This window comes from Symphodus melops (assembly GCF_947650265.1).
Source record: "Symphodus melops genome assembly, chromosome: 7".
NCBI lineage: Eukaryota > Metazoa > Chordata > Actinopteri > Labriformes > Labridae > Symphodus > Symphodus melops.
In genome coordinates, this window is record NC_136697.1 from 11,591,343 (window position 1) to 11,619,152 (window position 27,810).

The 27,810-nt window shown below is 39.9% G+C and overlaps 1 protein-coding gene and 1 long non-coding RNA gene across 4 annotated transcripts; one reads left to right on the top strand and one right to left on the bottom strand.

The window, feature by feature from the left end:
- The first annotated feature begins 93 nt into the window (after positions 1-93).
- Positions 94-27,355, top strand: LOC306827081. Of its 3 annotated transcripts, XR_013779573.1 has the most exons (6): positions 94-221; positions 2,693-2,780; positions 12,647-12,854; positions 13,897-14,022; positions 24,830-24,921; positions 27,338-27,355. It is a non-coding gene; the product is annotated as an uncharacterized lncRNA (long non-coding RNA). The 3 variants fall into 3 exon arrangements; XR_013779574.1 differs by lacking the exon at positions 12,647-12,854; XR_013779575.1 differs by lacking the exon at positions 12,647-12,854 and having other exon boundaries at positions 24,833-24,921.
- Positions 4,581-9,765, bottom strand: LOC306827079 (phosphatidylinositol 3-kinase regulatory subunit gamma-like). The gene is made up of 10 exons (XM_079348727.1): positions 9,406-9,765; positions 7,304-7,415; positions 7,085-7,183; positions 6,798-6,978; positions 6,555-6,671; positions 6,289-6,431; positions 6,017-6,193; positions 5,826-5,900; positions 5,539-5,709; positions 4,581-5,440 (listed from the first exon to the last, which is right to left on the bottom strand). Exons 1-10 carry the CDS (start codon positions 9,458-9,460, stop codon positions 5,167-5,169), a joined length of 1,404 nt encoding a protein of 467 aa, XP_079204853.1. The 5' UTR covers positions 9,461-9,765; the 3' UTR covers positions 4,581-5,166.
- Positions 27,356-27,810: the final 455 nt, after the last annotated feature.

Below are 27,810 nucleotides of genomic sequence, written 5' to 3' on the forward strand. Positions count from 1 at the left end.
TCGATTCTGCCTCCAACATAGCAACTGTACGCTGATTGGACGACTCGCGGCACGTTATCGTCCTCCTATTGGCTGACCGGGGAGCGTGAAAACGTTGGAATCGGACGGAGACAGAGGGGAGGAGAGAGACGATTGGTTGTGGCCAAACTGAAAGCGAAAACCTTGCTGAAGGCCTGCGAGACAGTTGATGGTGTGTGTGTATTTTCGGCGTGACTCCAGAGGTAATTTGTCCTGCTGCCTGCTCCCCTCCTCCCCCAGCTAGGGCTTATTTAAATTGAGAACTATAAAGCAAAATAACTATGAATTTAACCGAGCGCAAGGAGAAGAAGAAAGAAGAGGGAGGGAAGTGGAGGCCGACTGCATATGAATGAGAAAGGAAATGGCATGGGGGGGCTGTGTTTTTCTTAACTGAGATTGAACTCAGATGGGGGGGGGGGGTAAGGGAAATAGCTCAGAGTAATGTAAACTATAAACTGCTGCTGAAGCAAATACTTTTGAGTTTAAGCCAGGTGGGAGTGTGTTTCAGGGTAGGGAAAACAAAGCTCGGCCAAACTTGACCTCTACATCCTTCATTTTTACACCATCTTGTACGTGAGAGTGTAGAGATGCAGCTTTTAAATACTTTCCTGTCCATTCTTTTTCTCCTGTCTATTCCCCACACACTTTCTCTACCCACACTTTCCCTAAGTGTGACTCAGCCCTGCTACAGTCTGCCATATCTATCTATCTATCTCCGCTATACATGTGGTCCTTTCTAGTGGAGCACAAATACAGCCAGTCTGCCAGCTCTCTATGCTGACACAGGTAAGAGGGAGTAATCCGTGGCCTGGAACCGAGGCTCTTCCCCAGTACATCCTTGCCCTGTGTACCTCATTAATCCCTACCTAACATAGACCTGATGTGGTGGTTGAAACAGGCCACCTGTTGCTCTGGTCACAGAAACCCTATCAACATATTGTCACCGCAACCCTTTTCCCCTGAGATCATGCTCACGGAAGAAAGCTAAATGCTGGGTTAGTAACTAGGGATGTAACAATTCACTTAACTCCCAATAAAACATGATTCATGATACTGGGAGCACGGTACGCTTCTTTTACAATTTATTTTACAAAATGAGACTGAAGAAAAATTATGACTGGAAAAGATTCCTTAATTTTTTCAGGAAAACACAGATGCACCTCTTACTCTCTTTGGCTCTTACAAACCCACTTGTTATGGTTTGGCTTCACAGCTACCATGGTAACGCCTGCTTGTTACATCGAACCGCCTCTGCTCTACAGCTGCTGACACTCACTATATCGCAGACAGGGTCCCAAATTAACTTTTTGACTTACCGGCCAAGGTGCCGGTAGATAAAAAAAAGCACCGGCCAAACATATTTTATACCAGCCAAATATGTCGAACAAATAGTGTTTTTGTGTCACATACACATCTATTACCGTATGTTCGATTGAGAAAGCATTATGTTCTGTTGATTCAATAACAGATTTAAGTCACAGATTCAATAATTTTATCAGATCAGGAAATTCAGACCCCCCTGCATTACAACATTACAGACTAAAAAACTTAAATACATCAGAGAATAAAACATTATTATTCCACAAAACAAGTTCTCTGTTGATTTATCTTTGACAACATTAGACTCTTCATATAATCTGCTCATTATTAGACCAGTGTGTTTCTTACTTGGTCGTATGGATCGCGGATCAACTGTGTGCTGATGCACTAAAAGTTGAAAGGGGGGCGTTGTGCTTGTGATTGTGTGTGCTTGATAATGAAAATCAGGAGCAACATGGAACCATATTTATTGTTAACCAATCACATGTTGCTATATGGTTAGACAGTAGCAGTTTTTCTTGCCTTTTAACCTTTATTAGTTCAGACAGTGGAAGAGAAGCAGAACATTTTGGGAAGAGATTGTTCAGACTCGACCCCATGGTAAAAGTTTGGCGCCCCAGTAGCAGTTGGATCTTAACATTAGTAATCAACCTCTTTTTAGCTTACAGTAGCGTTTGATAGCATTACAGAATAAGATCTACAAATCCAAGTTAACAACTAACTAAGCTCGTAATAAGTTAACTGAAAACATTTACTAATTTAGCTGTCAAACGTGAGTTATCAAATATCTTGGAACTTACCATACCTTTGATATAGCCATGAATTTCCATCTGGATTTTTTTTGTTGACTTATTTTGGTTAACTGAGAACACTGTATGACTCCCTGCATAATTTTCAAACCTAGAACATTGTGGAATTATATTGCAGCATTTACCTGAGCCTGATGTCCGAGTAATAAAGCTGCCATCATAATATGGTGAAGAGGTGGTTACTAAGGGTGAGCATCCAAATCAATCAGTCCAATATCCAAAGGTTCACTGACCGTTTCTTTTGGATGGCGCTAAATGTACGTTTGGGGATATTTTGAATACATCTTGTTTAACCTCAGATAATAGAACACGTGAAGTTTAGGAGACTAAACTAAAGCTAGACCACATTTAATGTTTACAGTGGAGCTGCATTCCTTTCTTAGGAACTTTCACAACGTTGTTTCAAAATACACCATGTTCCAGCTGAAATGGGTTTGATGCATAGTTTTCAAGTGACTCAACTGCGGCCAGACTGAGAAGGGAAAGGGCCTGCACATATCCTGCTATTGTCTTTATCGTTTCCTTTCTCTTCCATCTGTCCACAGCCTGTCCTCTAGTGCCCTCCCTGCCTCCTATCTCTGCTGACCCATGGATAAGCTCATCAGACGACAATGACTCCACTAGAGACAGATGGTATGTTTTAATAACTAATTCTCCCCCTTTAGGCCATCCATTGCTTTGTATTTGCTAATATTTTTCCCATGTGATAAGATTAGTTTGGAAAAAAAAAAAAAAGAGACAAAAATAGTCAGGCGTCTTTGTTTAAGGTTACTTGAAATGATAAAAAGTGACACTGTGCAGTCTCAGCAATTCACAGAGGGAAAAAAGCAACAGATAACACAGGTTGACAAAACCCTCATCAGTTTATTGTCTTTAAGCAAGAAAAAGGTCAGGGTCTCACATTGCTTTTCTTCACCCGAGGAGTTTCCTCAATCCCCCAGTGGAGTTATATTTTCATAAGAGGCTTAATCATCCCCCCTTCCATAAACTGACCTCAGAATTACATTTTACAGTTTCTCTGTACAGAGTATCTATTGTCCTCAAACTTGAAAAATGTGCCAAGTTCAACATGGATTCCTTTCCTCTTAAGCTATGTAGGCGGCATGTCATGAAAAACATTCATAGCTCGAGCAATGCCACAGTTCAAGTAATGGAGGCAGGATACTTCCGGACCTCTGGCAGTTCAAACAAACATCGGAGGCCACATAATACCGACACCACCAAAGAGAGTGCATTCTTGTGGCAAATGTCAACCTCCCGTAACAGCATCACCGTCACCGCCATCATCGTCGTCATACATTGCAACAATAGAAATACTGTTGGATTGCACTTTCTTCAAGCTTTCATCTTGTGGCGTGTTTATAGAAAAAATATATATAGAATACAAAAAGCTTATACTTCTTTGAGTAACAGAATATAACATACAGTACTTCAGATTATGTTTCAATCAGCACATCAGCAGGTGTACATACATCTCCCTCTCCTTGCCAAAATGCATTTACCGGACTGAACAGGGATGTAGTTTTAGCTCACTATTAAGTGCTTTGGTCAATGGGTTTAACATTGAGTATGCTCGTACAATGGTATTCTACAGGATGTTAATGCTACATAATTACCCTTTGTGTGAATGTCTGCTGACGAAGGGGCAAATTGTCAAGATGCATCACCACTTTTTCACATATTCACACATGGAAGTTACCCAAAAGTGGTTTGGTCCACCAAACCGTTATAAAGGAAACAGCCTGTTTACAGCACCATTTTTTTTTTACTCCTCACAAATGCACTAAGTAAAGGTAAAAGATGGAGTTAGATTTTTGCCTTTTTCCTTTTAGTGTGCAATGTGATATTTTGAGCACAATGGTTTTTTTAAGCACTTACATGACATTTTGTAACACAATCATTGTCAAGGTATGAATAATCTCTTTAAACGATCCAAATTCTGTCAGTTACTGCCACTGTTTTCCTCATCCATAAAACATCACATTTTCACTTTTTTTTGGAAAACTATTTCTCCGTTCAAATCTGCTTCCTGTGCCCTAATTCTTCACAGAGTTTTATACATAACCACAATAACAGGTGATTAGAAAACTATATTAAGTACATTTTGATTGGCTGTTCAGTCTCCAATCACGCTGCCACTATTGATATGTTACTCGGGGAGCAGGGGAGTACAAGAAGAACGGTGAGCAGCTTCTGAGCCCCACACAGCTTTAAGAGATTTGTCTGCATTTACTTTAATGAACCTCTTTCTAAACTGGTTCTGCACATTATTTTAACTCTACTGGTGAGCAGCTTAGCTTTAATGGTAGGTTACTTGATAAAAAAGCTAGTTGGCTTTTTTGATGACCTCTAGCTTTATAGGAAAGGCATAATTATCCATAATATAGGTAATTGATGAAAATGTAATTTAAAGTGTGCATTTCTTTTTTAGACAATTGAAAAATTGCAAATGATCAAAAAAAGTTAAGATGTTAGCATTTGTCCTTTTTGTATTGTTTAAATCAAGTCTTTACTTCCATTATCAATAACTTCTCTGTGTCATATTTTAATCAAATTGTTCAAAAGAGCACTCAGGAAAAGAGGTAGAAATATAACTCCATTGTTGCCAAGCATATTCTTAACAAGAGGTCAAACTTTCAGACCTAAACAAATGCTAACTAGGGAAAAGGACATTTCTAGCAACAATAACTCTGTTTGTTAAAGTCAAATAAAGGTGCAGCACCTGATGTCAGAGAGCAATAAACTGGTTGTGAACATCCCTACCAAAATGTGTCCATTGAACAAATGGCGTCGAATGAAGTACAAAAAAAAAAAAAAAAAAAAAAAAAGCTTAAACAGTCTCTTTGAAAACTAAACAAAAAAAGGTTCAAGCTGACATTCAAGTTCCGGTCCCACTTCTATTTGTGAAATCCCATTCACAAAAACCGATGGAATCATTGTAGTGCAAAACTTTACAAAATGCACCTCGATGCAGTCATTCTCGTAGGATACAGTAAACAACACGTCTCTTTCCAATGGATTACATTTCTGGAGCGGCAGGCGGCAGCCCCGCTGTGTGTTTTGGAGTCTGTAAGAGTTTGTGTTCCTCCGCATGTTGTGGAGGTGTGGCTGCAGCTTTGGCGTGTACTGGATGTGACAGCCGAACATCCAGGGCATCATTGTGTTGCGCTAATGAGTGCAAGCGATAGTGCAGGACAAGGTCTTTCAGTGAGCAGTGGGCATCGTAGGGCTCAGCAAAGCCATATCCGTGTGGTGTGCTGTAGATCATACAATGCTTCACGTCTTCATTTACACTGTGATGAAACGAAGGCAAAAAAACACATGAGTGACACATGATTATGACATTTGTAATGTTCATCTTTTCTTTAGCTTTCCAAAATGTTCTACTCACACAACAGAGCAGGCGTAGCTTCCTTGTTTGCTGCTCTCTCGGATCAGGAACGTTCCTGGAGCTTTTCCTTGAAGCATCTCCTCTGCCTGCGTCCGGCTAATCTCACCAACAAACCAGCTCGTCTCCTCCTGATGTGGCAAATTCTTCTCATCTCCTTTCAGTACATATGTGCTGGGGAAAAAAAATCCAGAGTGGTGTTATTACAAATCTGGTACAATTGTCTATTTCTTTGAGAAGTTAAAATCATTTTAAAGAGTCACACCGAGAAAGAATTTGCTGAAACTTACTCATCAAGGCTGTCGATCTGTGTCCCAAGCCAGTCATTTATGCGTTTCTGTCGTACGCCTTTGTGATTGAGCCAGCTGCAAGGAGAGGTGAAAAGACGACGTTTCATTTTAACTCCAATTCAGCAGCAGAATACTTGTTCCCTTAAGGGTTTCTCGTGATAAACTACAAACAATATTCTGTCCCTACTTACTTAAGGTACTGGTCTCTCATGTTGCGTAGCTGGATGAGGTCAGGCCGCAAGCTGTTTATCTTCCTGTCCGTCTCTCTGTAGTCCTCCACCTGCGTTCTCAAGTCTTGCTCCAGATGGATTTTGCTGTCGTAGATCTCCCCGAGACGGCACTTCAGCTTCTCATAATTTATCAAAAAGCTAACAAGGGCCAGTAAAAGATCTCAGGTTAGAAAAAAAGGCTAATCAGTATGAACTACAAAAGTTTATTTTTTTAACACAATATGACGAAGTACCTTTCCAAATCTTTGTCTGTTACTTCAGACTGATTGTTCCTCTCAAACTCCTCGCCGTAACGCTCCTGTTCACGACACTGCTCCTCGAAAATCAGCATTGTCTCATTGAATGCCTCGATTGCTGTTCTTTTCATCTGGATCTCCTGCACCGCAAAGAATATATCAGGAGAGTCAGGAATCGGATGTTTACTACTTAGAAAAAGTACTCTTCTCTTGTCACGTATATAAAAGATCATTTGAGTTAATTGAATAAGCTTGATTTTTACCTGCGAGGTCTTTGTGAATGTTTCGTAAAGTCGATCGAACTCCTTTGACTTCTCTTGATACTGACAGTGAACCTCCTTGAGTTTTCTGCCGGCAACATCGACACTGTCTTCTTTCACCTAGAGTCAAAAATGACAATTAAAATATGTGCAATTCATATTATGAGTATTTAATAAAATCTGTTTCTCCACTTATAATCTCCTCTTCTAAATAGTTTCTAAAACTAATCAAATAATGAAGCTGACCTCCTGGGAGCGTGGCACGGGATGTGTGAGCATCAGGTCCAGGGTTGCGTTGTACTCGACTAACGGATGGTGCTGATAGTACCAAATGAGCTCCACTACTGATGTAAACGTGAGGGGGTCCGAGAAGCCATACTTCCCGTCACGGTGGTATATCTTGATCAGCTTGTTGTGTCCATCTTTTCTGAATTAGCAAAGCAGAAAGTTAAAACATGCATGTAAAATCAAACGGATATTTGTAGCAGTTCTTCTACAGGAGAAATGATTTCATCTTTTCCTATTCTGCCTACCTCAATGTGAGCGTGAAGTCTCCCTGCAGCTTTGTGGAGGCGTCACGCACCAGAAAGGAACCATCAGGTGTGTCCCGGAGCTTCTCGTTCACTTCATCCCTGCAGGTCAAATCAGTTTAATGGTTATTGGATCTAACGTACCATCACATTAAACAATCAAACAATGTGCTCTTAGCAGGTGGATGTGTTTGTTTGGATGATTGCATGTTTGTTCGTTACCTTGTTATGTCTCCCCAATACCATTCAGCGTCCTGAAGCGAGTACACAGGTGGAGAAAGGCAGTTGTTGTTCATGGTGGCAGACACTGGCTTTGCTGACCTGGGAGGAAGAGCTAGATGCAAATGAGGAGGAGAGATAAGAAAATGAAATGCAAACCATCAGGAATTCTGTTTCTTAGAAAGACATCCAAGAAAAAAAAAACATCTTTACTGAGATAAAGCTAAGTATTGTAAACAAAACATGTACATTGTTGCTATCTGTGTGTGTGTGTTAAGGGAATAGTGCTCTCCCCTAACACGGACTCAAACACTCTGTCACACCCTTGCTTGATGGAGCCTGTCATGATCTGAGGACAAGCCCAGGCATGTTTCCAAGAGATATCAGTGTCAAATCATTTCAGTTCTTAAGTGCAGTTTGCACTAAAAAAAAAAAAAAAAGCAAATGTGGCAGTTGGTTCTCATTTTGTGAAACCTATCAGTCAACTACTGTGAGGCTTTTTTTCTCCTTCCTTTAACCTGAAATGTTCATAATTAGGTCTTCATTTGCCTGCAGCCCTTGCAAAGTAGAGCTTCTGAAGTTTGCAGCAGCCTTTGGCACTGTCCTGTATTGCATGAAAGGCATTACATAAACCAGATGTTATATTTTGAGCCTCTTGGATCAGCCCTCCTACTACTTTATAATGATTGCACGCTTACAGATCCTCTTAAATTTTCCGTCAACCTTTAAGGAATAAAATCTGTGAGCCTGGCCGGAAGATGAAGCGTTTTCCTAAAAATTAAAAAAAGAAAAAGTAAACCGCATCAAGAGGAGGTGAAGGGCGATATATTTCACTGAAGGACAAAAGTGCCTTTCATGAGTAGGTTAGGTAGAATACAAGAGCACCCTCAGAAAGGAGAAAAATCTGGGTTTCTCCCACCATCCGCTCTCCCTTTTTTTTTTTTCTTCTCCTGACCTTAAAATAAACAAAAGGCAGGTGCAGCAGCAGCATAGTGGAAAGCACACAACGAAAAGCTGCGGCTCCTGAACTCAGCAAAATTAAATCTGCACCACCACCAACCCCCTCCTCCTCCTCGTCTCCTGCCAAGAAACTCTTCTAGCTTCCAAAACCCACATACGCATACCAGTACATACAAGAGCCATGATATTTAACTGTGCAATAAAAAAAAGAAAACAAGTCAGTCACTATATAGCCTGCTTTTGAAACGAATTCTATCCAGAAAACGCCAAAAAGAACACAGAAATAGCCCCATAATATCTACAATAAAGAATCTAACCAGGAGCAACACAGGGCTTTTGTTTGTTCCTCTGTTGCGTCAGTATTTATTTTACTCCTGGGAGTAACGGTCTTTGTCATTTGTTATCAAAAATTAAATAACTATGCACATCTTATCAGGTGAAGTCAAAGTAATTAGGCTTTGGTAACAGAAGAAGAAGAAGACAACAGACTTGAAAACATAACAGAAATGAGTTGTGATGTTGTTGGGACAGTACAATCGCACCGAGGTCAGATGACAAAAAGGTAAATAAAAAAAATGAAATATCGTATGAGCTGCCGGAGTTGAGTCATGAGACGAGCTGTCTGGTTTGCTTGCCTCTAGCCTACTTTGAGAGCGAGCACACAAATTAAGCACGGCTGGCTGCAGAGGAGAACAAAGCGGTCGTTTCATGCGGTGCTCATTATTAACGCACACTCAAATCTATTCCCCCTTTTCCGACGCACCATTTACAATGTCATACGTACAAGTGTTAGGCTTGAGATGAGATGCAAAAATCGCCATTGCATTTCCCTTCAAGTTTCACGTATGTGTGCTGGGACAAAAGGAAAGAAGGCAAAGCCGCTGCGCCTGGTCCACAGAAAGGTATTACGTAATTGGCAAGTGGATTGCGCTATGCATGCCTGGGCATAACCACAGGGGGAGCGCAGCACCGAGGACCCGGGCATTGTAACGTTTTACTGACACCTGCAAAGCATTTGTCAGGTGCCAACTCTATCACAAATCTGTAAAACATGATCCCAACAAATAAAAAGGGTCTGAAAAAGGAAGAACACGTTTCCCGAACCCTATATATCAGACAATGGCTGAATTTAACCCTAAACTTACCTGGTGGTGCTTGATCCATTTCGATGTAGAATAAACCTTCGGAAGGATAAACCATTCCTGTTTCAAAAAAGTAGTCCAGGTTGCTGTCTTTGTTGTTGCTGCGTGTGTTTAGAAGAAAAATGCACGTTTCGTTTGTCGCAAATGACACTTACAAAGGCTGTAAGCCACTCGCAGAGAGCCTACAAAGATGCAGAAAAGGAGAAGAAACTCCTTCGGTTTTGAGTCCATAAAACATCCCAAAGTCCAAATATATTTTGTCAACACAGGCTGCAAATGATTTTTTTTTTTCTGAGAGATTGTCAGATGAGGCTTCCTCCCTGTGCAGCGGGGCTCCTTACTTTACTTCATCTCGGAAGTGGAGCGACTTTAAAGGGCTGTTCGTAACATCATCTTGGCATGGTCCATTATGGACATACAGGAGGGGGCATCTTTTTCCATACAAGCGTCATTGAAAAGTAAAATACATCAATGTAATTGTTGATTTCAGAGTGGGATAAATAGAAAATACTCAGTTTCAAAAACTAAAAGGCGTGTGTGTGATGAATTACACGGTCAAATGTACTAAAAGTGCGGCATATGTAAATTACAGTGTAGTTAGGATACCCCTACACTGTAATGGTACGGTCCAGACCGTTTCATTCACTTCTCAAGCTGCACTGTAACAGCTGAAAAATTCCTTTCAGGGCATGAATGGAAAAGAAAAAACCCTGCTCTGCAGGCTTGAATGATTAAATCAGAGCATGAACTATAACTTCAACCTTATATAATAGTAATGCTTTTAAAAACACAAGGAGCGAAGCAGTTTGTCTTCACTGTCTTTGGTGGATTGGCCTCCAAAGAGCCCCAGACTTAAACTCTTTTTGTCTGATAGAGAAACCTGCCGAGTTGGCAACTGTTTATCATATTCTTGTTGAGCTCGTCGAACACGTCCAGCAGCAAAAGTGGCACCTTGACTGTCGCTTGTAAATGCAGCTCTGAGATAATTCTGTGGAAGACACAAAAACTGATGTGTTAACAACATTACTCAAAGAATGTATTTTTTTGTAATGAGACATGCTGCTGTTTCCTACCTCTTGTGCTAAAAAATGGTATGAGTAACTATCTTCTTATGTTGGATGAATACATGCTTTGTGTCCCGTCCATGACACAGAATGACATTGTGCTATAAATTTAAACAACCAGGGCCTCTTCCACCAGCTGACATTAGTGGCTGCAAGGAGAGTGAAACAAGGCCTGCATGGTCAGAGGTCTGTCTCTGTTGGTGTCCGAGAGTTTATGGCTGCTCCCCTTTTGACCTAAAGACTGAGAGTCAGGGAGGTAAATGCCTGGAGCATTCCTTTTTTCCCATCAGAGTGACACTTCTTTCTTTTGTCCAGTCTGTGCCCACAGACCCCCAAGCTTTACCTTGATGCACAGCCAAACACAAATTCTGGCAATTTGGCATTTTTGTCTGCAAATACAGTTCGACTTGCCAAGTGGTATTTGTGGGATGATTTCATGTTTTTTGTATATCCAGAGTATGACAGGTATATAATTGTGTGGTTGTTTGCACACTAAAAGTGCTCCCGTTTGTCAATGTGGTTGTAATGTTTGAATGCTAGTGCCTTCCTTCAGTCCCTCTTTAAGAAGCCTTGATGCCTGTCACGGCATGTGACTTGCCTACTGCCCCCACCCTGAGTTTGCCTTTCTGCCCTCCACTGGGTGTCAGAAGACCACAAAATGTGCCCCTTTAACTTCTGGGTGTGACCTCTGTGACACATTTCATTACCCTGTCCTCCTCAGCATTGTGGCTCTACACACGTCAGTGATACTTTGGCATGATGAGCTCCTGTCTTTAGGCCTTGTGTTTGGGATTTGTTGCCATTATGACCAACACTCAAAAAAGCCCAAATATTTGGGAATGTGCTGGTGTATTTCTGCTAGTACCTCACTTGTGTTGCGTGCGTGCAGTGGTCCCAGGTGATGGAGGCCTGCACTCGCAGAATAAAACCTTTAGGCTTTGCACCCCAGATCCAGGCAGTCCTGATGGGATCAGTGAAGGCTAATCGTGAGATTAACTGGATAGGCTGATACGGCAGGCCTGCCAGCTGCCTACTAGCTGATGTGACTCATCTCGATACCGCAATATGCAACTGGACTGTGGGAGTGCTGGGAAACGCTGCATGAGTTTTAAATTAATAGACAGATGTTTCTCTGTGCGTATAGATAACAATTCAGCTGTGAGTTTTTTGACAATATTTTGGCAACTTAGACTGCAAAGGGTCCATGGTAGGCTGCTAATAAATGTAGAGTAGTTGTTGGAGATGTTACATGATTTCTCTGAAATTTGTTTATTATTATTATTATTATTATTAATTTTGTTGTTATTATTTTATCTCCGTCTTGGTCTGTCAGTCTATTGGTCTTATTATTATTATTATTATTATTGTTTTGTGGAGTCAACTCTTGATAATTTCCTCGACACCATCCATCTGTATTTAACTGCCTCTCCCTCAAACCCATTCATCGAGCAGATAGCTGTCTGACAATGTTTCTGGTTCTCCTCCAGATCTTTGCCTGTTGAAAGGAAGATTTTCCTGGTTTGAGTTGTGTGCTTGATCATGGTGTATGAATACTGTGTCCCTCTAAATAATAAAACTAACTGTATGGCCTATCTGTTAATAGTCAAAAGATAGCTTTTGCCATGATTAGGCAATATGTTCCTTAAAAATGGATTGTTTGATTGATTTAAGTACAAATGAGAACTTGAAAGAATGGTAGTGAGGATTGTTTATTGTTCCCTAGCTGTTATTAGGGTCAGTGGTTAAGTGTGTTGAACATAAATTCTGTGTTGAACTGGTGGAAAGAGCTTTAATCCCCATATTTAAGAGTGTTAAATGTATACATGATCGGCCCCCTGCTGTCTTTCACTTAGCCGCACTAAGTCATAACACCCAGTTTTTGTAAAATCAGCAGAATAATCGCTCTGCTCTTTAGAATTGGAGAGTTTGTTTAGACACAGCTCATTAATTGTGTCAAGGAATGTGTATATCTACTGTTTTCATATTTCCTGAAACCGCTTAATGTAGGTCACATTTTATCAGGATTTGTTTTTTTGTTTGTAGGCCATCATAAAAGGCTCAAAGACACAACATGGCAATGTCAGGGATTAGTTCAGTTCACCAGTGTCTGTATTTGTGTCATGGTCTCTCATTGTAAACCCTGGATGAATCACACATCTCTCAAATCTTCTGTACTGTAGTGTGCTGCTATTCACGCCCATTGAAGGGATGCATAATGGCCTTGGCAGGGCATTCGACATTCACCATGGAGAAACTGTGGGGTTTCCCTGATCGGCGGCCAGAACCAGCACACAAAGCACGCAGTAGCTCTGCCAGAGGCAACTCAACTGTGGGCAGCAGTGTAGGGCGGCTATGGTCTGGCCCCCAGGACCCGGCCATTGTGGAAATGTAAGTGGGGACAGTGTCTGAACGGCTTGAGTTGGAACAGAAAACTTTGGATGACCAAAACTATGAGCTTCAAATAGCAGGGCCCTGGGAAACATAGCTTGTTCTTTTAAGGAGGTCACTGAGAAGCCAGAAAGGAGGGGAAAAAACAGAAAGCCAATGTTTGGTAGAGGGAATGTCAAATTGGAGGATATTGTTACTATAGACATCAGCAAAAACTGACATACCATTTTTCCAAATGCTCCACTCCCTGTCTTTCCTCTCATTTCTCTTTCTCTGTCCTCTGCATTAGCAACCATCGGTCATTGCACTCATCAGCTGTCACTTCATTCTGGCCCGAGCCTAATCTTACTAACCGAGGTGACAACTGAGGTACTCCTGGCACTCCTGGTACTCAAGTTATGCTGAGGAAGATGATCCCACAGTATCTGTGGCCTCTGTTAACCCAGCTCTCTGCTTAAGTAGAGCCTGACCATGAGGAGTGTTGGCAAAATATATCCATGAGATGCTTTTTTAAGCCCTTGTATCAATAGCTGAGATATAAGTTTGTAATAGGACTTCAACTATGGGTCAAATCAAAAGTCCAATTAAAGATTTGTCTTCTTTTTTTCTAATAGTCTATTTTAAATGTCAGTCATGATAAAAAATGTGCATCAGATTCCAACAATTTAAAGAAGAAACCTTAGACTGCTTGTTTGTCTTGGACCAACAGATCCCAGGTTTGCTACATAAATCACACAGATGTTCTTGTATCATCATTTTCTCCTTCTGGTTCCGACTCTGATATTCAGATTTGATTGACATTGCACCACACGCCAGCTGATTTTTCTTGAGGGGGTGGGGTGATTTTTGTATTGGATTGGTGCATTAGCATATGATAAAAGATACAGTATAAATGTTACATTTAAGGCTGATAAAGATATTGACTTGCTTATTGAAAAAAAATGTGATGGTTTTGTATCAAAATGCAACTTTTTTGTTTTTAGGGTCTTATACAACTGCTAAAATTTCTAATTATCTGAAGACTAAGAATGTATTATTTCAGATTCAGTCAACCCACCTTGAAATCAGAAGAACTTCTGTGACACCTCCTCGTTTATGAGTCAACTATGAGTCTTTACAGAGGAGTCGTGCCAGTGAGAGAAGGATTCACGACTTGGAGCTCAGCAAAGTTAAGTAACTAGTAACCTCTCTCTCTCTCTTTCTCTCTCTCTCTCTATCTCACACACTTACAGATGCACACACACACACACACACACACACACACAATCCCAGGCTTTTATGCAATGCAACATTGAGAAGCTGAGACCTCTTTCAAGCTTCTAGGCAGTTGCTCCCCTTTATATAAAAGGACACTACTTTCCTAGGCTACACAGCCATCACATCAGCACTATAACTCTGTTAGGCACAGCTCCAGGACACACTAAGAAACCCATAGTCCACAATGGCATCATTGTCAGCGGGGATTGCGTCCCATTGTGGTCCATGCTACAGGATTTTTCCCCTCCTCCCGTATTTTGACCTTCACCTCTGACCTGGGCCGCCATCTCACATGCTTCGGTGACTGAGAGCTTGTGAGGCTTTATGCCTTCTACGTCTTAAATACTGCTTTACAATGACCCCAGCCTGCTAAGTGGCTTCTCGGCACAGCAGCAGTGTTAGGATGATTCAGGTTAGTGTCAGTAAGGAGAGAGGAGGGGCTGGTGGAGGAGTGCAGAGTTGTGGTTGGACTGATTGACCCTTAGAAAAGGTCAGTTGGAAGGCATGAGAGTAGAGAAGCTGCTTAAATGGCTCTTTTCTCTCCTTTTTCTCCCCCTGGCCTGGGCAGAGGCTCTGTATGGTTATTTATGAGCATGTGGGAGAGTGAGAGAGGCTGCTGAGAAACCCACCAGCCCTCTTTGTTGCGAGGGCTGGGCTGGCCTGAGGTGCCTGTCATTGGTTTGGTTCTGTCATATATACATGAAGGTGCGCACGCTCACAAACACTATAAGGTTCCCCTCCCAGAGCTGCAAGGACAGAGGGGAGGACTCTGTTGCGAGGCAGATTTGGAAAATGAGGTGTGCTTCACACAATAGCTGTCAGCAGTTTGATAGATGCCACTTAGGCATCCAAACCCCAGGAAACTTCCAGAAAGTGGAGGCCGTTGACATTAAAGCTGGAGGATAGTGGAGTCCAGCCTTGGCCCATTGCTGCATGTCATCCCCCACTCTCTTGTCCCAACATTTCCCGTCTGTTCTTCAGTTGTTGTATCTAAGAAAGGCAAAAGGGCCCAAAAATAACAGAAAAAATATCAAATAAGTTAGAGATGTTTCCTTAGCTGTAACAATTACTAACTTCATTTAGACGGCACCTGTCATACAACAGGATTAGTTAAAAAAAAAACAAAAAAAACTTAGCATTCAAGTCAACCATAAAAACAGGCAAATTATAAATGTGCAAATACGGAATGAGAAAACCTACAAATCAAAGTAAGAGTTAAGCAGGCAAAAAGGATGAGAATAGAAATGTGCAAGAAGAAATAAGATACGTAAAAGGTGCTAAATCAAAGGAATGCACTAAAATAAATGTGTTACAAATAAAGTAACATTTATAGAGGTCATTGTTGAATGTAAGTATAACATCTGTTTAAAGAATCATGATATCATTTGGGAGTTTTTTGTTTATTTTGTTGCTCAAACTCATGGCCTTAAATGATGCCTTCTTTTTATTTTGTGAATATTAATTATCATATTGAAGTGTTATGAGATGTGTTTGTTTTTTTTAAGGATAAGGCCATTTTCACGAATGCACTTCTAAAACATTTCAGGCAGACTGAAACCGTGGAAACTCTAAAACAAAAAAATTATAATATAGAGATGAAGCAGTATCATTGTTAGAATGGAAAGCCTGCAGGGTCTAAGGTGCTCTATAAATAAACGTTATTTACTTACCGTAAATTCCGGACTATAAGCCGCTACTTTTTTCTCACACTTCGAGCACTGCGGCTTCTACTCCGGTGCGGCTAATGCATGGATTTTTTATGGGGGACAATGAGCTTCTGCCGCAAAAACATTTGACTTCGTCACGTCGGATCTTAATGTCAGTCATTTTGCGCTTCATGCACGCACCCTCATGATGGAAAACACACGGAGAAATACATATGATGTAGCTTTCAAGTTAAAGGCGATCGACCTGGCTGTCAAAGAAGCTAACAGAGCTGCTGCACGTTAAGATGACACTGACAGCGACAACAGAGACTGAGGAAGTGAGTAATGAAGTCATTCTGAGGCAGTGAATGGATGGACTTTTTCTTGTGAAATATACTACGGTCATCTTTTTCATCAGCCGTGTTACAGACACCGTCGGCTAGGCTTCGTATTGTAACGGTTCATGTTGTAAAGTCAGTAGTTGATAATGTGTTCATAATTCCGATTATGTGGAGAGTCAGTGAATGCACCAGCGAGAACGTGTTGAGTGGCTGTATGAGAGAACGCTGGGGGAGAGAGTTGGATTGTTACGGCAAGTTATGTGTTGCTCTCTGCTGTAAACGGCGTGGTCACGGCCGACAGTGATCGGGTTATTAAGTTATTATTTGAACGCTCTCGTCGTCCTTTAACGTCCGGACGGACGCTACAGTATTTGCGGATGTTACCGGTAGCCTACGTCTGTGTAAATAGCTCTTGTTATAGCGTGGACACCTGCGGCTTATAATCAAGTGCGGCTTATATATGTACAAATACATTTATTTACTTATTTTTAGCCGGTGCGGCTTATATCCAGGTGCGCTCAATAGTACGGAATTTACGGTACTTACTTAATGTTGTGTCACAGTCTTCCTCTCGCTCATGAATTTTCCTGAAAATTTCCTGCTGCTTCCTCATGTTTATCAGGCTGGCAGGACATATACAAGTCACCCTGAGAAGTTCAGGAAGTTTTCAGTGTTGTTCGTGTGTGAAAGCGCCACATGACATCTCTCGAGTTTATTTAGTATCATCCTGCTACTATTTTGTGAACATTCAAAACTCAGCCAAGCAGTTTCTTCCAGTAAAAATATAATTTGATAGATTTTCAATGTCAGCTATTTCTTGTTAGATTGATACTCTGGAAGATAAAATCAGTCGGGCCTTCACAGAAAGTTGCCGTTCACACCAGCACAGTGCTCTGCCAGTATATCACACCACTTTTTTTCCTTTACCCTGACAAAGTTAAATTAAGCTTGAATTTCACGCTCAAGTCAAATGGTCATGATGTCATGGTTTGAGGACAGAATGACTTGGTTTGTCTGTTGACTGAGGAGGCCTATTCTTGCATGTTTGGGTGGGAGCAGAGCATATAATTGCAGAGCGGGATAGCATGAGGGGATGGGGGAGGGAGAGAGTTAGCACGCAACATGAGTTTTGGCCCACAGTTGCTGGTGTGGGTGCCAAACTTGTCCAGAGGGCTGCTGCTGTGTGTATCTGCTCACGATGCTAGTTTCTGCTCACTCTGTTCCAAGACACATTTGTGCACACTGAATAGCTTAAGGGAGCCTGAGGCAGTTTAGATCTGTCTTTTTGGACTTTTTGGGTGGTTGCCTGGCTCTGTGAGTTGGTGAGCCAACACAGGAGAGTCCGGATCTTTTCTGGACGTGCGAGGGAAAAAAAACTCCTGATAGTCCCATTGCATTGTTTAGTTGTCAAGTTAGCTGTTAGGGAGCAACCAAAGTGCTGTACACGTGTTGCAGCCATTTGAGGATTACACTGATCCAAAAATCTGACAGTAAAAGAAGAGAATGTAAAGCTTTGTCGGCCTTTTCATATCCTCTCAGTGGGAGGTAGAAAGGCAAGGCCACCAGACCTGGACTTGCAGTGGTGGGTGTTAATGGGAGGGGGGGTAGCTCTCAACGGCCAACCAGATGGACAACCAAGCCTTGTGTATTTAGGGAGATCATAAGGGATAACCTCGCAAAGACAGATTGACATTTTGCTGACAAAACAAACCTCCTCTGTCCTGCACGCAAGCAGCCCACTGCCCTTTTTTCCCCTTTGCGTGTGCACTCTCATGTACGGCCATACAAATACTTTAAGTGGTATTTGCTTACATAGGTCTTAAGGAAGTTATTCCAGCATGTGTTAAGCACTCTCCAAGGAGCCATAACAATAAGAGGATAGGACAAAAGAATCCAGGATTACTCAACTCCTGCACAAACAATGTCCGCATCAGTGACCTGCGTGAAATGACACAACCTTTAGGCACGAGGGAAAACAAAGTAAACTCATTTTCTGCGTCATGCATCGGGATTTACCTCAGTGCTTTAGGGTCTTAGGTTGGGATGTACGCCTCAGGATGTCAAGAACATGATCATTTGTTTGCTTTTACTCTGTGTAAACCTTTTCTGCCTTAATAGTATTAGACCACTTTAGAAAAGGTCAAGTGTGATGTATCAGCAGCTTTAAAACGAGTCCTACGCTCAGTAAGTATATCATGTTGAACTTATTTAAGGAACTATATGGGTCAGACCTGATCAGATTCCTCTACTTGACCCTATTTTGCTTCAATAGTCAAAATAGTTTACAACAAAAGGGTTAGAACAGAAAGTTCCCTGTCATAATAAGACGAGAATAAATTAAATTATCAAGAGTCACTTCGCTCTTTAATCCTCTGTGCAACGATTTAAATAACCTCTGCATGAACTATGGAGCATAACCTTCCTTTGACCAAACACACACCACCAATGTACTTTATTAATACAGCTTGCAACAATGCTCCATGTACCAAAATACTGATTACATTTGTTGTCATAACATCGATAGCAAATTTCTGTTGTCTTTCAGATTCACAGCTGCACTCTGTGGCTGCTTCAGTCAATCCAGTACAAGAGATTCAGCCTAAGACATGACTATAATGTAAAAGTGCTGACTGCACTGAATCAAATTGTCATGGTGACCCATTAAAATTTTGTCAGAGGCTGCTTGGTCTTTTTAGAATAAATGTCAAATCAGAATTAATCATTAGCATGAGCACAGTTACATAAAGTATTCCCAAAGTAGGTTGTATTAGTTCTACAGTCTCATTTATTCTTACTAAAATAACAAAACATGTTTATACTAGATTACACTTTAAATATATTCAGTTTACAACACCGGATTCAACCACAAAAGTTTCCAACAAAGTTCAGTCAGCCAAAGAAGAACCAACCATCAAAGGCAAATCATAAATGTAATTATATATCCAAGAAAGTGTGTATTGTAAGAGTTTGGTGTAAATATAATGGTGAGAACGGTAGGGGAAACCAACAAAATCCAAAGGGATGTACCTCTTTGTTATTGGATTCTGGTTCCATTTGATGAGGGTGTAATTAGAAGAAGTCTGTTGAGAAAGTTGGATTTTCTCACCCTTTCTTACAGTTTCTTAGTTTTTATGGCATGTTCCACCACATAGGTCTGTTTGACACATGTGGGACACCAGAAAGTTGGGCTGACAGTTTCTATATAGTCTATGGATTCAATGATTATGGAACATTTTTTACTTTATAGTGCCTCTGATTTGAATACAATTTAATCATATTATTAAAGGGTTCTTAGAGTGAAGTAGTTTTCAACTTGTTTCAACCTGGGGACTCACACATTCAAGTAAAATAAGAGAGAGAAAAAGGCAAGCTAATGCAGGGAGGTCAAAATGTTTAAATGACACAAACTTGAGGCACGAGGGGAAGCAAAGAAAACCCATTTTGTGTGTCATGCACCAGGATTTACCTTGATGCTTCGGGGCCAGAGTTTTATGCCTCAGGACTTTAAGAACTTAAGTTTGCTTTTACTCTGTGTACAGCTTTCTTTTTCCATACTAGTTCCATTTTTGAGGACAACAACACCGACATACCCAAATTAAAATGGTCACTGTTCATAAGCCACTAGACAACAGGCACTACTTTGACCATTCCTGAAAGAAAAGACTCTGAAGTTTCTTCTTCGCATGTTAGAATTACTATAGGTCTATCTAGCACTGAGATAGACTCGCAACAATTGTAGACAGTTAGCTGCAGCTGTTAAGTTTCATCTCAGAAACTCAATAGAGCCATAGCCATACGCCTAACCAAACACATGTTCAAATTACCAAGCAATCAAAAAAATGACCATGCAGACAAAGATAAGGTGAAAACAATTGTCACAGAATATGAAAATTCTGGGTAACTTGAATATTTCTTTTATTATTTCTGAAACTAATGTACATCATAAAAGCTGACATTATTGTTCTCCTCTGTGATTGATTAAAACTACTTTGATGACACCGTTGGTCACAACATCCCTTTAGTAATATAGAATTTGATGTTTAAAAGAAGATTTTACTAGCAAGCTAAACTAAAATAGTAAATGCAGCAAACATTAAACCTGCTAAGCATTACCATATTGACATGCTAACATTACATTTAGCTCAAAGAACTGTAGCACTGTAAGAGCTGTAAAACACTTCATCCTGTGCAGTGTATGCATGATGGTGTTAAAACATCAGATTATTGGCTTAATTAAAGAAATTATTAACATAACTGGTTTATGTTAAAGTAGCATAATGAAATTTAAAAGGACAGTCCTAATGCACATTGTACTGCCCTTTCGTAGAAAGTCCCCTAGAGTCAGGTCAGGAAGATGAGCTTATAGAATGAATACAATCCTGTTTGGTCATCTAACGAGGATAGAGAAGCTGCCCAGGGGCTAAAGGGCACTTAAGCTTGTATGACCACCTTTCCTTGACAATTATACTTGTGAGGAAATGGCAAAAGGTAAATGGGTCACAAACTGCCTGTGCCTGGACTTTAACTGGAGTGATGTAGTAGTGCAAAGGGATGTTTAAGGACTTGCAGAGACAGCCAGAAAAACAAACAGTCTTGCAGGCTGGGAGGCAAACACATGCAGTTGTAACAAAGGAATCCTGAACAACACATGACCGAAAGTTTATACTGCATGTCTCAGTTTGATTGCACTCATCATTCTCAAATTATGTTACCCACAGAGATCCTTTGCTTGTGCTATTTCGGTAAAGGCCGTTGCTTGGGCTTGTCTCTGCCGTTCAAGCTCTCTACAGCTCTGTCTCACACACACATACACACTCAAAACACACACACATACACCTCTTTCCCTTTCTGTGTTTTTCCCTCTCTACCACTCTTACCACATTGCCACCCTCAGTTTTCCATGCCCTCTCATTCCCAAATGCTCTGCAAACTGAGCAAATGAAGGACACAATCCGGAAATAGTGTTCCAGCCGGAGATGGTGGGAAGGAAAATCCCTCGACTGATGCAGACAGGAGGGTGGGAGAGAGATTAAACCGTGTTGTAGCCATTTACACTCTCTCTTTTACTGAATTTCTTGTAAAGCAAGAAAAAAAACATTTCTACTGGGTAATCTCCAGGCAGATGGTGCACATGTGTGCTAATTTAGCAGCATTATGAGAGACCATGTCATTGGCTTCACGGCCTGGTAGTAGAGGTTAACTTACCTTTAGCCCTATAGGTCAAAGGCCAGTATTAAAAAAGGGCAGCTGTTTGTATGGAGGCTGGTGTGGAGGAGTGCAGCACTGGGTATGTTGTCAGGATCAGTCTAGAGTTTTGGCAGAGGGGGAGGGGGACGAAGCAAAGTGAAGACAGGGGGTGTGTGCCAGCAGGTTAAAAGCAGGGTCAACACAAAAACCATGGTGTTATCAGGATGGCCCTTTACAGCCGCCAATCAAAATCATACTCACACAGCAAGAATTTTCTTCTTTCGTCATGCTCAGGGTGGAAAGCTCAAATGCTGGTATAATGTCATAATACTTTATTCAAGGTTGAACAAAGTGAATGTGACAAACAGTGTGTTTTCCACTGCTTAAAGATTGATCAGAAACTCCAAAACAAAAATGATACCATATTTCTAGTCCATTAGATACCATGAGACAACAGTTAACATAAGCATTTAGCCACTGCAAAGCAATGATGACCGTTATGTAGGACATTTTTCTTTTCATATTAAAAATGTATTGCACTATTCTGAATGGGATTGTTGGAGTTAATGGCAGAATGCTGCCATGTCTTTGTGGGTTAACCACAAAAATTCAACTTTGTTTATTCGCATTCAAACTATGTTCATGCAAAACTTTGTCTGATAGTGTTAGTATTAGTGTTAGTGTTAGGATTCAGCCACTGTCTAGCTAGTGGTCACATTTAATATTGTTTAGTTGTCACATTCAATTGTGGCTTATGAATTTATTTATATTCAGCTACCTTCAAGCAAGGGCGTTAGAATACAAAAAACTGATAGATTAAACAATACAATTGGAAAGGGGCAAATTCTAAACTAATAATAATGTTAGCTAGAAATTTCGTAAAAACATTATCTGTTGTATGGATTATAAAAATATATATTATTTTCAAAAATAAAGTCTCTTGTTCTTCACTATTTTGTCATAATTCTCTTTGAAAGGTATATATTAGCATAAGCTGCTGTCTATGTAACATCAGCCAGAGAGCTGCTGTATGTTAGCATTTGCTGGTGCTGGGGGGTTATCCAATCTGCAAAAGCCTTCTTCAAGTAATCAATTTTTTTAATACAAACATCATTTTTTACTGTTGACATGTAGGAAAGGAAAGGAAAAATCAAAACCTGTTGTTTGCCAGCAAGTTGTTGAAGGCTAACATCAGTTGTTCTGTTATGATAGCTAATGGTTTATCTAATATGCTGCTTTTATGAAATGAATGCTGTTTATGTCTTTTTTCCATTATACCACAATAATTAGAAAGGGAATTGTAAGCATTCAGCCCCTTGGTAGGTATAGTAGCAAAGGAGTTGATTAACATTAACGTAAAGAGTTGATTAAAATGAATGTTAGCCGTTGTTCGCTGGCAGCGAGTGGGTTATATCCAATATTTTGTTTCAGAAAATTAAGTTGAACTATTATATCATATCACAATTTGAAAGGGAGTAGTTAGCAATCAGAAACTGTCCAACTGGGAGTAATATTAGCTTGCTGCTGAATGCTAGCATTAGCTTTTTATGGACACTAAAAGGTGATCAAGCATGTTGTTTTTCTTTTAGATCAGGCCTAATTAACCTTTTGGTCTTTAACTTACCATTGCCTTTTTGTTGCACATCAGGTGCGTTGCAATTACTGGTGTACTAGATCACTTATGTTTTTAGGATTTATACCCTGGAATACAGCAGTTTAATATTTTAACCGTTTTAAAGCTTTTCATACTAAACACTCGGACAGACGTAAAGCACTGAAAATAGGATGTAAGGTCTGTTGTAGCAGCTTTAAACAATGGATTGAGAGGTTCAGTACAGTCTTACATACTCAGGAATCGTTTCAGCTCTCTTGAACACCTTGAGCTACAGCCTCTTGGAGTGCATGTGTAAAAATGTAAAAATGGTAATTTATATCTGTATAATTAAACCCAAGTATGAATTTAACACGGTAAATGTGCTTGTGTAAAATATGCAAACACTTTATTATCATTGAATTTTAATTATAGTTTCAGTCCTTAATAAATGGCCAACAAATCCATTGTTGACTCTGCCTGGTAGAATGGCCTGCGTGAGTACGTCTCACTACAACAGTCAGTAACATGAGATGGGGAACCACACAACCGCTAAATCAGTAAAATGGGAGCCCAGAGTCACTGTAATTTTGGAGAGAGCTGGTTAACCGCTCCTCATAATGGATGGTGTTTCTGTTTAGCCTAAGGCGTTGGAGCTGAGGTCATATGCAAACAAGATGGATCCACGGCTTCAGCTTTTACACTGTTAAAAAAACGCTTGGCTTTGTGTATTTGATCAGGCTCATAAAGTCGTCAAGACTTGTCATCAGCAAATTATATATTTTACACATATTAAACAATTACCTTGTAAATATGTTCGTAACTGACGTTATTTACAACTTTAAAAATATTATACCTGTTCTAAAGGTCAAAACGTCTTCACAACACCCTTCAACTTCTTTACTTTCATTTTCTAGGGGTGGAATAATTCATATTACAAACAAAAAAAGGTTTTCCCATCTTTCTTTCAGCTAACTACTGAAATACCATGAAAACATCTTGTTAGAAATGTCATTGATGCTTATATATCCAAAAGGGCTGCCCTGAAACTGAAATACATCAATTAGTATACACTCTGTAAAGTTCTGTAGTTTGACTTCTATTAAAAATGGTTAGAGCAATCTTCAATTCACATTTGGTTCTTCATAGATTTTGTGACGTTTAATAGATCCTTCTTCTAATTTTAAAACTGTCAACTTAATCTTTACTCTTACTAAGCTGAACCATTAAAGGAACACTAACACCAAGTGTCATCAACTTAAATCCTGCTATCATCATGCAGAATAAAACTGCCATATTAACTTAACCAGTGAAACAATCTCAGTCTGACTTTTGTTTTCGAGAACGTTTCCAAGGATCAAAACTGAAAAAATTATGAAACCAAATAATGAATTGAAATTTGTCATTTAGCTAATCACACATGAGTATACATGTGTAAATGTTCTGAGTATCTATCTATATCCAACAATGAAAACCATGAGTCACCTAGTCAAGAATGATGCCACATCTCCAGGACCATCTGTGAGTTTTTTTTGAATATTAAGATTTTGTATTTATAGACGTTAATCCCTGTCCCTTGTCCTCTTTTTATATCAGTCATAGATGCACACTTTGAATGAACATTATAAAAGAGCTGTAACAATCTAATACCGTCAACTGCATTAAGTAACACTTTGTAACACCTTAATTAAGGTACAAAACAGATATAATTGACTCTGCATGATTTTTTTTTCTCATATTGATGACATTTGTTTTGAAAGAAAATCTAATTTCTGCAAATACGGATTGATCCTTAGGAAATCTCCTCATATTATGCAGGAACTTGTGATTATGATCTCTCTTATCAAATAAAAAGGCTTCTCACAGCTGTTTCCAGTTTCTCAAATGTGATGACTTTGTTTTGTTTTTGTCCGTCATGTCATGTCTCTCGAATGTTTTGTGTGTTTGCAACAGCAGGCCAGACAAAACAAACAATATGAAGACATCACTGTGGGCTCTGAGGATTTGCCGTTGGCATCTTTTTCAACATCGTGTTACATTTCTGTGTAAGTAATCATTCATTGAACATATATGTATGTAGTAGTGGTTATTTTAGCTCGGCTAGAGTGCGAGATCTTCATCTATTGTTACCATATTCTAGTTTTGGGGAAATATCCCTTTAAAGGATTACATCATCCTCTTGGCTCTTTTTTTTTCCTTCGCCACATTTCTCAGTGTTCAGCCTTTTCTGCCCAGAGACAATTGGTAAATTCTCCGGTGTATAACACTGCCACCTCCTGATCCACAACACCACCACCTTGTTCAAAAAAAGAAAAAGAAAACGACAGACACGTTCCAGTAGATGATCATGATTTTTGACAACCTTTAGACCTCTTTATCATCATAAGACCGTGTTCAGGACAAATGCATCTCTGCACTCAATGTAATTTTTGTTATAACACGATGTTCGGCTAAATGTTCGTTACTGGTGAGAAAATGTAGACGTGATGAAGGTACCTGGCGTTCGTCATTAATCCACTGAGAGCTGACGGCACATTTTCAGTCTATTCTTTGCCTTGTTGTGCCCTCTAGTGGCAAAAACACCTGACTGTCACACACAGATATATTTATGTCTCCATCATTAATAATTTCTCAGTTTATTGTCATAGACTTTCAAAAAAATCATTTTTCCTGTTTGATATTTCTTGTATCTCTTTGATTGTTTTAATTAAAGCCACATGAGCAGCTCGGGGATGTTTTAGAGCTTCTTTGTGTTGCGGACCCGCTCAGCTGACGCCCACGGGTCTGTGACTTTAAGAGACGGCCCTCATAACATCACTGTACAGCCTCCATCAACACTAAATGTCTCTTTGTTATCTGCTCCATAAAAACAACAAGTACCAGAGGGGAACTTTTTGAGCACAAAGGGAGTGTCAGTGAATTTTGTCAGAAATATCTTCTTTTGGCTCTTAAAGTTAGTACAGGTCCATTTATCAGACTATGAGAGATGGGAGGCAACAGATCACAAGTACAGTGTGTTTGTACTTCACACTAATACAATTTAACGACTGGTTTGTTACATTAGCTTTAGTGTCTTTGAGAGGAGCTGCCCACCTATTGTTTTAACAGTTTCTTGTCTCTATATGTCCACATCCCATTAATGACTATACTCTGCCCTCACCGCCATGCAACCCTGAACAGGATAAGCTGTGTAAAAAAAAAGACAGTAAGGGTTAGGATATGTGGATACGTGGTTGGGAGAGAGGGCCCCCATAAACACAGGATGAAGCCTTTATCTCACTGGTTGAAGGTTAGATTCTTGATCCTGACTGTTTTTTAGTGCATGTCATCCTCCAGTCTCTCTTCCAACATTTCCTACCTTCAACCTTCCTTACGAAAAGAAAAAAAAAAGGGTAAAAGTTCAAATACAATTAAAAAAAACCACGTTTAGATAGATTGTTGGATGCATGGATAGTGATGGATATTTAATATTTAATTTTGCATTATTGCACTCTGCTTCCCCAATCTCAAAATGGATTTTTATGTAAAGTGAGAGTAAAAGTGTCAAAGCCATCAGTTTGGATCAGGAACAACTTATTCAAATGAAAATAAACTAGCACTGAACAATAACAGATTTTAAAGAACGTGTGTACCTTTGCTAACTCTGCTGACTTATCTTTATCTTGTTCACCTTTTCGTTTCCAGCACACTGAGGACATTCTCTATATTTAGTCGAAATAAATGCACACAGTAAAGAACAAGTATTAATATTCATTAATATTATCATATTTTCAGTCTTTCGTTGGTTTAAACCAAAGCACTTTAAGATTTTTGTTCAAATGTAAAGGGTGTTAGAAATCAAATGTATTAATATTATTATGAAAACAGAGTGGTCCGAAAGAACAGCTCCTCTGTTATCAGTATTCACATCTTGTTTAAAAAAGGTAAGACATAGAGATGATATCTTTTATTTATTCACAAAGCAGCTGCTCATACTGTTGAATGTAGCTGTTTGGGAGGCACATAGACTGAAACATGTGCTGCTTCCTTCAGCTGATCCTCCTGCTGGGAGCTGCACACAGAGTTTAAGACGGCTCTGCTGGTCTTTGCAGAAGCAGAAAAAGTTTTGCTGACAATTCAGGGGCTTTACATTTCTGACTACTGTTTGAATACTGACATGTTATTCCCAAAGGTTTTGTAAGACATGGCAAAAGTTTCAATGATCAAAGATATTCATTTTCTCTTTTCATAATAATGAAGTACATGGTACGCTAACTGTAGATGAACTGGTTGTGTTATAATAATATTATAATGTTATAACGTAATTGGTTGTGTTATGGAAAGTTAGTACATGTCTAGTCGTTGAGTGAGGTACATTCATTTATGTTTTGCAACAACATAATCTCTGAATTATTTTTTTCTCTTCAAATTAATTAAAAATGATCCATTCATCCATTACCTGTACCACTTTTCCTATTCCAGATCACAGGGGTCTGGAGCCAATCCCAGCTGTCATTGGGTGAGAAGCAGGGTACACCCAGGACTGTTCACCAGCCAATCAAAGGGCTGACATAGAGAAACAGAAAACAAGCCACTAACACCATCACACCTATGTTCAATTTTCGAGTTACCGTTTGCCTGAACAAGCATGTCTTTGGACTGTCGGAGGAAACCAGAGTATCCGTGGAGAACCCATGCATGCACAGGGAGAATATGTGAACTCCACTCTGTGAGGCAATACCGCTAAACACACGCCTAAAAATTATGATGAAGGCTTCATAATATTTTTGAAGCGATGTGGTTCATTTTTGGGTTTTCACTCAGTAGGTGGCGGTATTGAGCCACCAAAGTATTCAGTATGTGCACATATTCTTCCCCTTTTAACTGCAACGAAGGTAAAGTAGTGTATTGGATTAAATGTAAAATAGTTTAAATTATATAAAATCAGATAATAA

Bases quoted from the DNA above. Each gene is read 5' to 3' on its own strand.
- LOC306827079 (XM_079348727.1), bottom strand. From the start codon at position 9,460: ATGGTTTATCCTTCCGAAGGTTTATTCTACATCGAAATGGATCAAGCA. The intron at 7,416-9,405 runs GTAAGTTTAGGG...ATTTGCATCTAG, and splicing joins AATGGATCAAGCACCACCAG to CTCTTCCTCCCAGGTCAGCA. The intron at 6,979-7,084 runs GTAGGCAGAATA...TTGCTAATTCAG, and splicing joins GACTTCACGCTCACATTGAG to AAAAGATGGACACAACAAGC.